Source organism: Anopheles coustani, chromosome 3, assembly GCF_943734705.1.
Source record: "Anopheles coustani chromosome 3, idAnoCousDA_361_x.2, whole genome shotgun sequence".
Classification (NCBI taxonomy): Eukaryota; Metazoa; Arthropoda; class Insecta; order Diptera; family Culicidae; genus Anopheles; species Anopheles coustani.
The window spans coordinates 23,411,592-23,424,070 of NC_071288.1; the positions used below are offsets into that span (position 1 = coordinate 23,411,592).

The 12,479-nt window shown below is 48.9% G+C and overlaps 3 protein-coding genes across 3 annotated transcripts; all 3 read left to right on the plus strand.

Annotated features, from left to right (window-relative positions):
- The first annotated feature begins 365 nt into the window (after positions 1–365).
- Positions 366–3,274, plus strand: LOC131260153 (uncharacterized). The gene is made up of 4 exons (XM_058261826.1): positions 366–699; positions 1,857–2,041; positions 2,282–2,383; positions 2,730–3,274. Exons 1-4 carry the CDS (start codon positions 411–413, stop codon positions 2,820–2,822), a joined length of 669 nt encoding a protein of 222 aa, XP_058117809.1. The 5' UTR covers positions 366–410; the 3' UTR covers positions 2,823–3,274.
- A 1,200-nt stretch (positions 3,275–4,474) lies between these two features.
- On the plus strand, positions 4,475–7,704 carry LOC131260148 (alpha/beta hydrolase domain-containing protein 17B). The gene is made up of 4 exons (XM_058261821.1): positions 4,475–5,632; positions 6,272–6,907; positions 7,055–7,187; positions 7,252–7,704. The coding sequence occupies exons 1-4, from the start codon at positions 5,619–5,621 to the stop codon at positions 7,333–7,335; spliced, it is 867 nt and encodes a 288-aa protein (XP_058117804.1). The 5' UTR covers positions 4,475–5,618; the 3' UTR covers positions 7,336–7,704.
- LOC131272783 (RGS domain-containing serine/threonine-protein kinase A-like) lies at positions 7,603–11,935 on the plus strand (the record flags this gene model as incomplete). The annotated part of the gene is made up of 1 exon (XM_058274641.1): positions 7,603–11,935. A coding segment is annotated over one exon (2,274 nt), but the record flags the coding sequence as incomplete, so codon positions are not given.
- Positions 11,936–12,479: the final 544 nt, after the last annotated feature.

The following is a 12,479-nucleotide window of genomic DNA, read 5'->3' on the forward strand; positions in this document are numbered from 1 at the left end:
TTGTCGCGCGAACGGTCGCGCAGATACTGCACAGCGCTCGTACGAGGTGGACGTGCTCCCGGACAAGTCTAGCTTATGAAGTCTAGTCTATCTTGGCTAGAAAGAGAAAATTTGCAAACGGCTCGAAGTAAGAGACAAACTTTCAACCGTTGCGAAGTGAAGTGAACCGATCTTAGAAGAAATCTCCAAAGTGCTGTGTTACCCTAAAAACAATCAAAGTCTCACGAACTAAGTGCGATTTTCGAAAGTGCACCCTCCAACGTTGGACTTTCCGCGGTGGAATAAAGTGTTGGAAAATCAAAGAGCACCCGCAAAGACAATCTCCCAAGTCGATAGAAGATCTTAAACGAATCTTGACAGATTGCTCCCAACTCTCCCACCCTCCCACAATCTCCACACCTGGTCACGGGATGGGTCTCCTGAGGCGGAACAGTTTGAACATTGGCAGCTGGCTGTCGTCGGCCGGCGGCGCAAACACCACCAACACCACCACCACCACCACTGGCACCGGAACCGGCACGGTCCGGAACAGCTTCGGCAGCTCGGTGGCCGTGCAGAAGCTGCGCGAAAGCAAGTGGTTCGATGCCGGCGAGGAGCGCGTCTTTTGCGCCGTGATCGAGAACGGTTTCATCGTCGAGGTGCGCCAAACGGACACTGGCGAGTCGTGGTTCGGCGTGGCAACGATCGAGACGAAAAAATGTAAGTGTTTCCGGCGGGTTTGGGAGGGGGGTGGGGGATGTTTAAAAAAAACCAACCATTATTTTAACATCCTTTATGGTCACCTCTCGGGCGAATATTCTCGTGACCGGCACCCCGTTGCACCATGTGTGTTACAGCGGCGTATCTCGGTGACTAACTCTGTGTGTGTGTGTGTGTGTTGGTGTTCTTGATCAAACCGGGTTTGGGAGTTCGCAGTAGTATATCGTGGGGTCCCCATCCCCTCCCCCACCGGTTATCGGACTGGTTTTCGACTGGTCGATGGCAGGGAGCAGCGTTCCGGGAAAGGGGAGTCGAAGGGTGGGTTGGGTTATTTTTAGCTCACGTCACCATAATAGCAGGACCGCATACTTGTAACGGCCAAGGGGAGCTGCTGTGATGGGGGGAGGGCAAGGGTGCGTCGTCTACGGCACACCGTGCAACGAAAGGTGTGGATTTTGAAGGACGCTGCAGCTTGTCGCGCCATCTCCACCTTCCCACCCCGTGTCGGTGGTGGGGACGGGAGACGGGCCGGGGGGGGGGAAACTTGTTTACATGCACACGGAATAGTGTGGCCGTCTTCGCGTGGAGACAGCTGCAGCAGGGGAATGCGGCCGCCGGCCGTAGAAGAGTTTGTTTGAAATAACTCGAAAGGCCATGCACCATGGTGGTCAATGCTATTTGGCTGTTGAGGGGGGTGGGCGTACGATCGACCGCATCCCATCCCTTCGGGAATGATGTCTCCGCTGCTGCGCGACAGCTCGTCCAACGAATGGCAAGTTCACCGCGGTCCATCCGATCCACTGCCGGGTGTCGATATCAATAAAACCAATAATGGCGTTTGCGGCTAGCTGCTAATTTTGTCCACACCATAACAGCAACGAGCTACGTTTGTCTTTTTTTTTCATTCCGCCTAGAAGGGGCACGGCCAATTCCATACAGCAACCGGTTCGAGACCCCCCTTCCCAAGTCTCCCGCTCTCTGGCCGAGGCCAACGTTCTAAACCGGTGCACGTAATCATCGGTGACGCCAGAGTCGGGCATTCATTAAGGGGCTAGAATTTCCGCACCAACCGGTGCAGTTGTTTGTGCTATTTTTCTCGACCATTATCTAACTCCCGGACACGATATGCGTTATTCTTGCACCTTTTTCCCGCGCAGCCCTCAAGCCGACGGCTGAGAACGTCAAAATCTATTCCGTGCGCATGAAGGACAACGAGAAGAAACCGATGAAGGTGTACTGCGTCACATTGCCGAGCCTCTGGCAGCAGGGCTACCAGCTGCGGATCAACAACGTGGCCGACCGCACGAAGAAGGCGCATCCGGAGAAGGACATTCTAGCGCAGGTGAGAGGGGAAAGTTTCCGTTTCTTCAAGACCTTTCATGAAAACCGTTTGATTAATTTTTGAAAATTTTCTCGGAATTGTATAATCTTTCGCTAAGCCTTAGATAAAGCAAGATAAGCACGTGAGAACTGACGTTGCACTCCGTCCTCCCATCCCTGTATCGAAAGATAGCAAAATTTCGAGAATTTTATTTTTACACTAAGCTACATTTCCGATGTTTTTTTTCTCAATTTACCACAGATAAAATACGCCTCCAAGTGTCAGATGGTGTTCCACAACAGTCAGCACTTTTCCGAATTCTGCCGGTACGGCGACCGGCCGCAGGATAGCCGGAAGCGACAAGTAAGTGCGTTACTGAAACGGTTCGAGGACGCATTGCAGGGCGCCAACACCAGCTACTTCTGACCTGTACGACTCGGTGCACCCGGAGAGCTCACATTCATTCAGGTTGACAAAGCAGACCATTTTATAAATTATTTCGTAATGTTATCTTAGCTCTGGTGGTGGCGGACGATACTTAACGATACAGTTCAGTGCACGATAGTGAGCGTGTACGCCCGTTGATAACACGTGTACATACTAATTTGTGGCGTACATTTATGTGCTATGCTTGGGGGGCTTGCTGTAAAACGGAGGTTCACTTTTGGAGGTCGAACTTAATCGGTGCTTTCTGTATCCTTCACTCCAGATATCCGACTGTGCGAAGTGGGGCGGGATCAACATTGGCGCTACGCTGATCTACATGGAAATGCAGAAGAAGTCGAAGTCTGCGTCGCACTAAACCGTTGAGGATGCTTCTATCACGTGTGATACCAAATCGTTCGCTAACGCAGCAGCAGGACTGGATTATAGATTTAAGTTTCCACCTAAAATTATTGCGAAGAGGCCGAGAATTTGGCTTCTTTATACCTTTTTTTTATAGTGTTAAGCAAACCTACATAACTATCGCTTCCTGCATAGATCCATGCGCAAAGTCACGGACTTACTGTGCAAAAAGGGAACAAAAAGACGAGGTGATAAACGGAGAATATGGTATGTGTACCATAGATTAAGAACTATGGAAAATTTGTATCATTACCAAAGTCCCAAGTACCATATGAAATTAGATATAGCAAGCATAATCATGTGTAATGTTAAAATTAAACAATGAAAACATTAGGAGCCATTTACATCTAGTTTTACAGAATCCTATTTGTAACGGATACTTTGTAAAGAAATAAGAAATTAATAAAAAATCACACAAGATTAAATGAATTTAAGAGATTGTTTCCAATTGAGTGACATGTAGAAAAAATAGTAGAACTAAGAATGAACCGATTAAAATATCCACTAAAGTTAGATTCAATAGAATCTTTTCTGAGTACAACTATTTTGTTAACAAAAACCGTCATCCCTGTCGTTAAACGCAATCGGTTTGCGTAACGACAAAAATCGAATTCAGATTGTACAAGGTTACTATAACACGGCAAGAAGCAGGTATGTATCTTTGTGTTTAGTGTAAAATGTCACAAATTTCCTTACTACTCTACCTCTAGTTGGTAGGGTACACAGTCTGGTCGTCTCAAAAGCGATAAAGTAACCACCATGCTTCAGAAATCGGGTACCTTACTGTCACTGATTGTTTATAGATAGCTGCATTGGATTTGGTGAATTATTTCTTCACACACGATATTAAGCCCATTTGGTATGAGGAAAAGGCTGTGAAATACGATGCTACAATTTTTTCGTGTTATACCGAATCAGTCAACATCACGAAGCAAGATCAATGAATTAAATACCCGGTTGACAGAAATTGACATTGTTGCTGGTACTATGTAGTTCCAGCAAGAGTCCCAGCAATCTGCCATGGAAAAACTTGCTGGTACTACATGACAGCTGCAAAAAATTTGAATTTTTGTCAACCGGGTAGGTTACCACATTTCATTTAAAGTGCAGAAACTGCGGATTATTCGAAAGTTGAGTACCTGTTATGTTCCATGGTATTTTGCTTACTATTAATTCAGATTAAATTGAATATAATTAATATTAAAGCTCAATTTCTCTTGATAATCGAACAACCAATCCGCTCAAATACAACTTCGAGGGGACTTTTTGTATGAGCTCGTGATAGCTGACACAAAATTAGGACATCTCTAGAACAAAACGGCAGAGTTTTAAAACGGATGTAACCAAATGAACGATAGATCTGGTAAGGACGAAAAATGTTTAACGCCACCCATGGATACAGTTTGAACATAATTTATGCAGTCGTTCGAAGAATCAACAAAGGAAACCTAACTGTCAAAACTTATGTCAGATTCTGAGCAACAACTTAAACCTTCCTTAATGGCATATGAATTTTCCTTTCGACGACTTGTCAAAATGCATGGAATGATTTGACCCTTCTACTAGACTGCCTATTGACCGCGTCTCCGATCGGTTTGGGATGCGATTTTTAGCTTTTGCTTCGTAGAAATACCCAACCGAGCGCACAACGCGAAAACCCTGCAACACGGCAGACTTTCCTGCGTCGGATGCAAAGTGATATATTGAACAAGAAAACGCAACGAAGGAAATTGTAGTGCTAGCTAGTTGAAACACGGTACACAAATGGTGAGGTGAAAAATCTTTGTGCAGATGCAGAGTAGTCCCGCTGCAGTCGTGTTTAGTGTCTGCTGGTCGTAGAATTATTAGAACCATAGCAAAGCACAAGGATATTGCTGGTTGTTGTGTATTTTTCCGAATCGTCGACTGTATACATCACCGTTCGAATTGCTTTGCAGTAAAAGAAAGCAAGAAAGTCGCACAAACGTAAATAGTAATTTACAAGACAAAAATCAAACATACATGCACACACATGCACACATCGGTAGCAGACAAAGCGCAATCAAACGAAGGATTTGTTTTTTCCGTGGCGATGGAACGATTTAATTAAAACTTATACGTGAGAAGGTAGAGCATTTGAGCTAACGCTCGCGAGATAAGACTGAAACTGGTTTACGTGAATTCTCGGAACGCGTATTGCCGTGCTATCTGCGTGTTCTTAGCGAGTCAACAAGATTGTGCCACGGTCCCAGACGGTGGTGTTTTGGTCCGCGCATCTAGCCGTAGTACTGCAAAGCCCAATACTTTGTTGCGTCGTCTTAAAACAGACCAAACACAAAGACAAAAAGCAACCGGTGGACGCTGCCTAGACTCGAGACGTTCCGTATCCTGGTTGTATGTTACGCCTGGAATCTTCAAGACGACGGCGACGAACAGGTCGAAAGGCAACCTGTACGACGTAAAGAGGCTGTGTATGCGAGGAACAGAGAATAAACTAGGTGGCTGTAGCATACGCAAAAAGCACCAAAAAGAAACAGACACAAGTGAGCCATCCGGGCAGGCGGTTGTGTAAAAAAGAAAGCCTGCTACGACCAGAGTGCACCCACACGTTGAACACAAAGCAGCAGGACGAAGCACCAAGGATACCATTGCGAAAGTCGGCGAACGAAGAGGAGAGTTGAGTGTTTTGTTTCGTTTTTTAATTTCAATTTGTGTGGATGCAATCGTTGCCAGACTTGGACACTAGACTAGCGGAACATCAATAATCATAATAATGAATGGACTAAGGTAAGTCTTCTAGCGGACAACGGGGGGACGGCGACGGGTGGCATAAGGTAGAAGGCATTTATGCCACACGAGGGAAAGAGTATTGGGGTTACGGAAAGGAAATGATTTATTTTCCGGTATCATTTTTATCGATTATTTGCCATCCCTCCCACCCCGTTACACTCCAGTGTTATCGTACTAATTGCTACAAGTCGCCATGCATGGGCCCTTGATAGTTGTAATGCATTCGGTTTTTATCGGGCAATATGAGTCTATTTGCGGAGCCGGTCTGGAGTGTCCATCATCGATTAGGTCTTTTTTCCACCTCGTATCGAAAAATAAAGCAATCTGCTTCTCGTCGGATTAATGCCTCTCACGCATATTGGATTGGAAAAGTTATGCCTTTCCCCACGACAATTGTGCCTACGTAGGAGCCAGAGTTCGCACCGAGGCGTTAATTGCCTGCTTAGATTAACGCGATCGAATACACGATCATAAAGCCTGCTGATTGTTAACAGCGGTGGTTAGGCAATGAGCGGCCTTGTATAATGGATCGCGACTGTTGCGACGCAGTAGATTTGAGTTTCATGCAAGGTTACTTTGGAAATATGTGACAAACTCAGAAGTCGATCCCTGATAGTTATTTGCTTTCGATTTCAGCTTCGGTGAACTTTGCTGCCTGTTCTGCTGCCCGCCGTTTCCGGGGCGAATAGCGGCCAAACTTGCCTTCCTGCCGCCGGAACCGACCTACAACCTGACGCCGATCGACGAGTCGAAGGCGAAGTACCTGCTTAGCTTCAACGAGCGCGCCGAATGGCCGTACTCGGAGCGCGAGAAGGAAAACATCGAGGGCTTCTTCACGCGCACCTCCCGCGGCAACAAGCTGTCCTGCATCTACGTGAAATGCACCCCGAACGCCAAGTACACGCTCCTGTTCTCCCACGGCAACGCCGTCGACCTGGGCCAGATGAGCAGCTTCTACCTGGGGCTGGGGTTGCGCATCAACTGCAACATCTTCAGCTACGACTACTCGGGCTACGGCATGAGCGGGGGCAAGCCGTCGGAGAAGAACCTGTACGCCGACATCGACGCGGCGTGGCACTCGCTGCGGACGCGGTTCGGCGTCAGCCCGGAGAACATCATACTGTACGGGCAGAGCATCGGTACCGTGCCGACCGTCGACCTGGCGGCCCGGTACGAGGTTGGAGCTGTGATCCTACACTCGCCCCTGATGTCGGGGATGAGGGTGGCCTTTCCCAACACGAAGCGGACTTGGTTTTTCGACGTTTTTCCCAGGTACGAATCAAACGCGCGTAAGCCACTAAACAGTTGAGGTTATATATACATCAATTTATAGCAATTTGACTCTTATGATACACGAAACGCACTGTTGTTCCAGAGGATATTATGAAACCCTATTAATCAATTTATTTTTGTTCGTAGCATTGATAAGGTGTCCAAGATAACATCACCCGTATTGGTGATTCACGGCACGGAAGACGAAGTTATAGATTTTTCCCACGGTTTGAGCATTTACGAAAAGTGTCCAAAGGCGGTAGAGCCGCTGTGGGTCGAGGTAAGAACAGAAGCAAGTGTGTGTACGATCCCAGACGTGACTCGAATTCGATTTCTTTCCACAGGGTGCTGGACACAACGATGTGGAGCTGTACAATCAGTACCTAGATCGGCTAAAGAAATTCATCGCGATCGAGCTGGGCAACTGACAATTAAAGAAGGCTTCCTCTGCCGGTCAGCTGGCCTCATCGTCCGGTGGCGGGGCGACGGCCGGTGCAGCGGCTACCAAAAGTCCCCAGCGAGCGTCGACCAAAGCAGCCGCGGCAGGAGGAAGTAACAAGCGTGGCGGTACCACGGAAGAAACGGCGACAGCTAGCGCCAGCACAGGCAGCAGCGGAGGCGGAAGCGGTTCTACTGCTACGACCGCCGGCGGATCGGCATCCGCCCGGAGCAGTGGAAGTGAAAAACTTTTATAGCACTCGCTGCCATCCGGGCCAACAACAGGCAGCAGCAGCACGAGTTACGGCTGCAGTTGTGGCAACAAAGCAGGATCGGCATCATCTAGTCGGTCGGAACGATCGAAGACCGGTGTGGCTCACAGTCACCATAGCACCCATCATCACCAGCACCACCAACACCATCACCACCAGCCACACGCGCCTCCGTCGCATTCGACCATTAGCAGCAGCATCCGGAAGGAGTTGGCATCGTACGAGAACCCGTACCAGTTGCAGTGCGATGTGCCGGGTAAGAAGAAACCGACCAAGCGCAACGCTAGCACCGAGAGCCTCGATCTGTTCGCCAACGGTGCCGATCAGCAGTGTACCTGCGGGCTCTACTCCCCGTCGGCGGTTGATGGTGGACGGCGCCGTTGTGGCAAGTGCAGCCCCCCGGACGCTGCCGGCCGAGCAGCGCTGGCACCGGCGACGGGCCAGAAGAAGCACAACTCGTCCAAGTTCAAGGACGCCTCGACGAGCCCCAAATCGAACAGCCCGCTCAAGACGGAAGCGACGTGCCGCAGCCCGAAGATGGAAGCCTCCACCGACACCAAGTTCGACTTTAACTGCTCGCCGAAAACGGAAAGCCACTACCGGCGGCTGTCCACGCTGAGCATCAATTCGGGCAGTGCCGCCGGCAGCAGGCACGTGGCGACGAGCCCGATGAAGCACGCGCCCAGCCCGAAGGTGAGCCCGCAGAAGTTGACACCGCAGAAAACGCCCGACCATCAACAGCAGCGGACGCTAGAAAAGTCAAACTCGCTGGGGGACAGCAAACCGCCACGGTTGCTGCGTAACACCCGCAGTCTTTCGCCGCGCCCTCCCGTGCGCCACCAGCACTCGATAATGGTGTCGGACGAGAACGACATCATTTCGGTGAAGCTGTCACCGAACGAGGAGTTCGAGGATGATGGAAGCACCCGGAAGGTGCCGCCACCGCAGAAAGACAGCGGCGGCGTGTATGGCAAGGACGCGAAAAGTGATCCACCGTCGATGGCATCGGAAGCTGGCGCTGGCAGTAGCTTGCAGTTGAACGCCAACAGTAGCACCAACCGAAGCACCAGCTGCCTCGTGTACGTCCCTTCAGATCCCTGGACGAGGATGTCGGCCAGCAACTCGTCGTCACCGGCCTCCAAGCAGGAGAAATCGAAGACGCTCGACAACAGTGGCAAATCGTATGGCAAAGGATCGTCGCGCTTCGACTGCATGATGAAACAAACCGACCCGTGGGTTTGGCGTTCGAATGTAAACCTGCCGGCGAGTGGTGGTGGTGGTGGTGGAAGCAAGGGAACCGGAAGGAAACGGAACGTTCTAACGCATCAAACCAAATCACTCACCGCCAGCAGCAGCACCACCAACACCAGCAGGGACGATTGCGAGCTGCCATCGTTGAAGCTCTGCCAACAGCAATCGCTCGGTCGGATCGAGAAGACGCTCACCATTCCGGGGGTGGACGGGACGGTTCCGGGATTTAATGCGCGCAAGAAGATAACCCGCCCGAAGCTGCAGCGCTCCAAGTCACCCTCGTTCTATGAGGATTTCTTCCAGCAGCCTCCGTCCGGTGGATCCGGCGATTCGAACAAGTCGCCCTCATCGATAGCGGCCAAAGGCAAGTCGCCCGTTCCCCCGCCGTCGAAGATGGAGAAGAACGCATCCAACTCGACGCTGAATGGACACGCCAATAACAACAATAACAACAACAACAACGGCACCAGTACGAGCAACAGCGGTAGCTTCAGCAGCTACAACGGAAGCGGTTCGCCGACGGCAAGAAAGCAACCGTCTCCGAAACTGAGCTTCCTTTCGTCCACGCCGCAATCACCGGGGAAGAAGCTCAACCATCATCATCACCAGGCGGGCGGTGGTGTAACGTCCGATCCGATGGCGAAGGCCTCCCTCAACCTCCTGGCCCCGAACCATCTGCAGCCGCGCCACAGCTTCTCGACGCCCTCGCAGAAGGACGACGAGCTGCAGCTGAACATACGCCGGCTGAGCGAGCAGATGAACAAGTACAGCCACTCGGCCGGCTTTCCGTCACCGCCGGCTTTCCTCAACGATACGATCCAGCAGCAACAGCACCAGCACCAACAGTCGTCCGGTGTGCCCGGGGGCAATAAAAAGATGGGCGGAAGCGGCAGCAGCCTCGGCGTGGGCTCGATCGGTGGAAGCATCGGTGGACTTGGCGAGGCGTCCCAGCGCAAGACGGCTTCCCATTCGAAGATAAACGAGCCGATCCTTGAAACGCGCTGCTAACTCCACGCCGTTGCTGTGCCCTTAGTTAGGCCAAACGGAATAAATCGAAGCTTCCCGGGCAGGGAAATGCGGTAGTATATCGAACCAGGGAACGGAATTGGAATGAATTGATATACACAGTACTCGTTGCTTCTGCTCCGAAGAAGTTTCCGTTTCTTAACTTTACGGCATTAGGAATTTTAAGAACTACTAACGGTCAGTTTCCAATTTAACTGTTGATAAGAAGCAAGTGTCGGAATCGACGGACGGGAAACAATCATTATATCAGTGAGGACACGTGGAAACAAGCGATGCCCGGCAGGGACATCTTGCACGCGATGCATCCGCAGATCGGATGGTATAAGTAATATCATTACTAGATGGTGTTCTTATTTTTGTTTTCATTTTTTAGATCGTAATCTGGCAATTAAGACAAAACAAAAGTAGTAAAATTTAAAAACGAACGTACGATCAAAGGATAGGTTAAACGTTACATGGCGTGAAATAGTGCGACAATTACGGACGAACCAGGCAGCAAACCTGACTTTATTACATCGTAAGTAACGTACAGAAAAATGACACACTACTTGCCACGGATCGATAGTGCAATGCTATGCCATTTAACGTACAAGTGCCAACATAACCGGCCGGGTTTGGGAAGAGGGCAAGTTCCGCGGATTGATTAGGGACAGTAAACGATACGGAACCAGTTGGAAAGGGGAAAGCACCTTAAAACTTACGCGGTGTGCAATAACGACTTTGTGGAAATGGACGTGTTATTTACTTTACACAGATTGCATATGTATACATATTCTAAATAGCGGCTTCCTGCCGGGGGGAAACCGTTCAGTAAATGCGATTTGATGGAGGCTAGAAGAATACTTACAGTATTAGATGGGTCGGACGCCAGCTGGACGATACTTTGTGACACGATTAAACACTTAACGACACTCGGTGTAGAGGAAAATGTTCTCTATGTTTACTGTTTGCAACATTTGTTTCACTTTCCGGTTTGGCTTTGATCGAACATCATGACAGAAAAAACAAACGAATAATCACAAGTATACCACGGTTCTCATGGCCTTCAACGTAATTAGTTTAGTTTGAATTTATTGTTTTCTTGAGCGCTAGTGACTTTACTATTCCCCGAACTGCAGGTGGCGGAAATCATGGAGTTGATTAGTTAAAAAGTAACGATTTATGGAGAAAAAACTACTGTAAATCCTTGTGCCATATCCTTGTGGTTGGGAGTACAATTTCGTTCGGGACAATGATGAATCCCCTGGGGGTATGGACGTGAAAGGCACATCGATTGATCAACCGCTACGGTAAATGCTGCATTCTCAACTAGCTAGCAAATGAATTAACGTTAAGAATACAAGAAAAACAATACACCTCTCGGCCGATTTCGTGGTATTATCGTGCTCCCGTGGAGGGCGCATGTTTTGTCGAACCTAAAACTGCCATGAACAGCAAAATAGTTCACGATCTGCGTTAACACAAATGCCCCCACCCCCGTACCTCGTGCATAATACAACATGATCTATCGCTTCTGGGAAAGGAGGCCCAACTTTTACCTTGGACTTTGGAAAAGATTTGATTGTTGTAAATACATGGCAGCTCACTTGTGTACCGTAACTACTTAACTTAACCACCATTCGACCATACGCGCAGACTTAACTGCTGTATCAGCGGTTGCCAGTTTTCGGCGAGTTCTACGCAACGCACGGGACAACCGATGTTTCATCCGGACCGATCGAAACTAACTGTAAAGCTGGAACCAAAACCACTAATCCTCGGTACGCTCCCTTCTCTCATACCTCGGCGTGCTGTACCAGTAATTCTCTTTTACTTGGAATCCCTTGTCTATTGTTCTACCGAATAACAGCCAAAATGCATTGATAACAGTCGGACGGACCGGCGAGGGACGGGGGGCGACAAAGCAAAGACTTACCCGGTTCCATTCCCGTTTTTCTCTAGCCGAAGCATCCGGGTCATTGTACCAATTCTTTAATCCTCTAGCGAGGAAAAGGAAATAGTGAGTAAAACACTATTCCATCATCATGATAACTAATAAAATTGCGATGCGAAATGAACAACACTGACGAAAGCGAGTTGGTTCTTTCCCTCTGAACGAACGAAAAACAAACGCAAGTGGATAAGGGCACGGAAATCTATTTCACATTCTATTTCTAATGGCACGTTGTATTACTATATATTCTTCATTTTGCGTCTACCCCATTTTGCAGCTCGGTTTTGGGAACAGGAGAATCTATTATACATTCTCACAAAAGTCATCAAATGGAGGAAGGCTAGTCCGGTTGCCGTTTTACATCCCGTAGGATTATCTGATTCTGAGAGGTAAACGAAAATGTCAACGATTAACGCAGTATATTATTTCATTATTAAGTTACCTGGTCTTTAACACGCCAGCGGCTTCGAGTCGAGGTTTATCGCAAGTCCGATCTAGTCAACTGTTTGCACGGGAATGAAGTTGGTTGATGATATGACGCGAGGTGTATAAATTAGAAGGAGAAGTCGTCTAGAGTAAAATGACATTTCATGACTTGACATAGCACTACTGTCATAGGATTGGGCTTTTGACATAACACGGGGTCTACACT

What these genes read in the sequence shown, in the direction of transcription:
- LOC131260153 (XM_058261826.1), top strand. Translation starts at nt 411, where the DNA reads ATGGGTCTCCTGAGGCGGAACAGTTTGAACATTGGCAGCTGGCTGTCG. An exon ending in AACGATCGAGACGAAAAAAT is followed by an intron (nt 700 to 1,856) that starts GTAAGTGTTTCC and finishes TTTCCCGCGCAG; the next exon opens with CCCTCAAGCCGACGGCTGAG. An exon ending in AGAAGGACATTCTAGCGCAG is followed by an intron (nt 2,042 to 2,281) that starts GTGAGAGGGGAA and finishes AATTTACCACAG; the next exon opens with ATAAAATACGCCTCCAAGTG.
- LOC131260148 (XM_058261821.1), top strand. An exon ending in TTTTTCGACGTTTTTCCCAG is followed by an intron (nt 6,908 to 7,054) that starts GTACGAATCAAA and finishes TTTTGTTCGTAG; the next exon opens with CATTGATAAGGTGTCCAAGA. An exon ending in TAGAGCCGCTGTGGGTCGAG is followed by an intron (nt 7,188 to 7,251) that starts GTAAGAACAGAA and finishes TTCTTTCCACAG; the next exon opens with GGTGCTGGACACAACGATGT.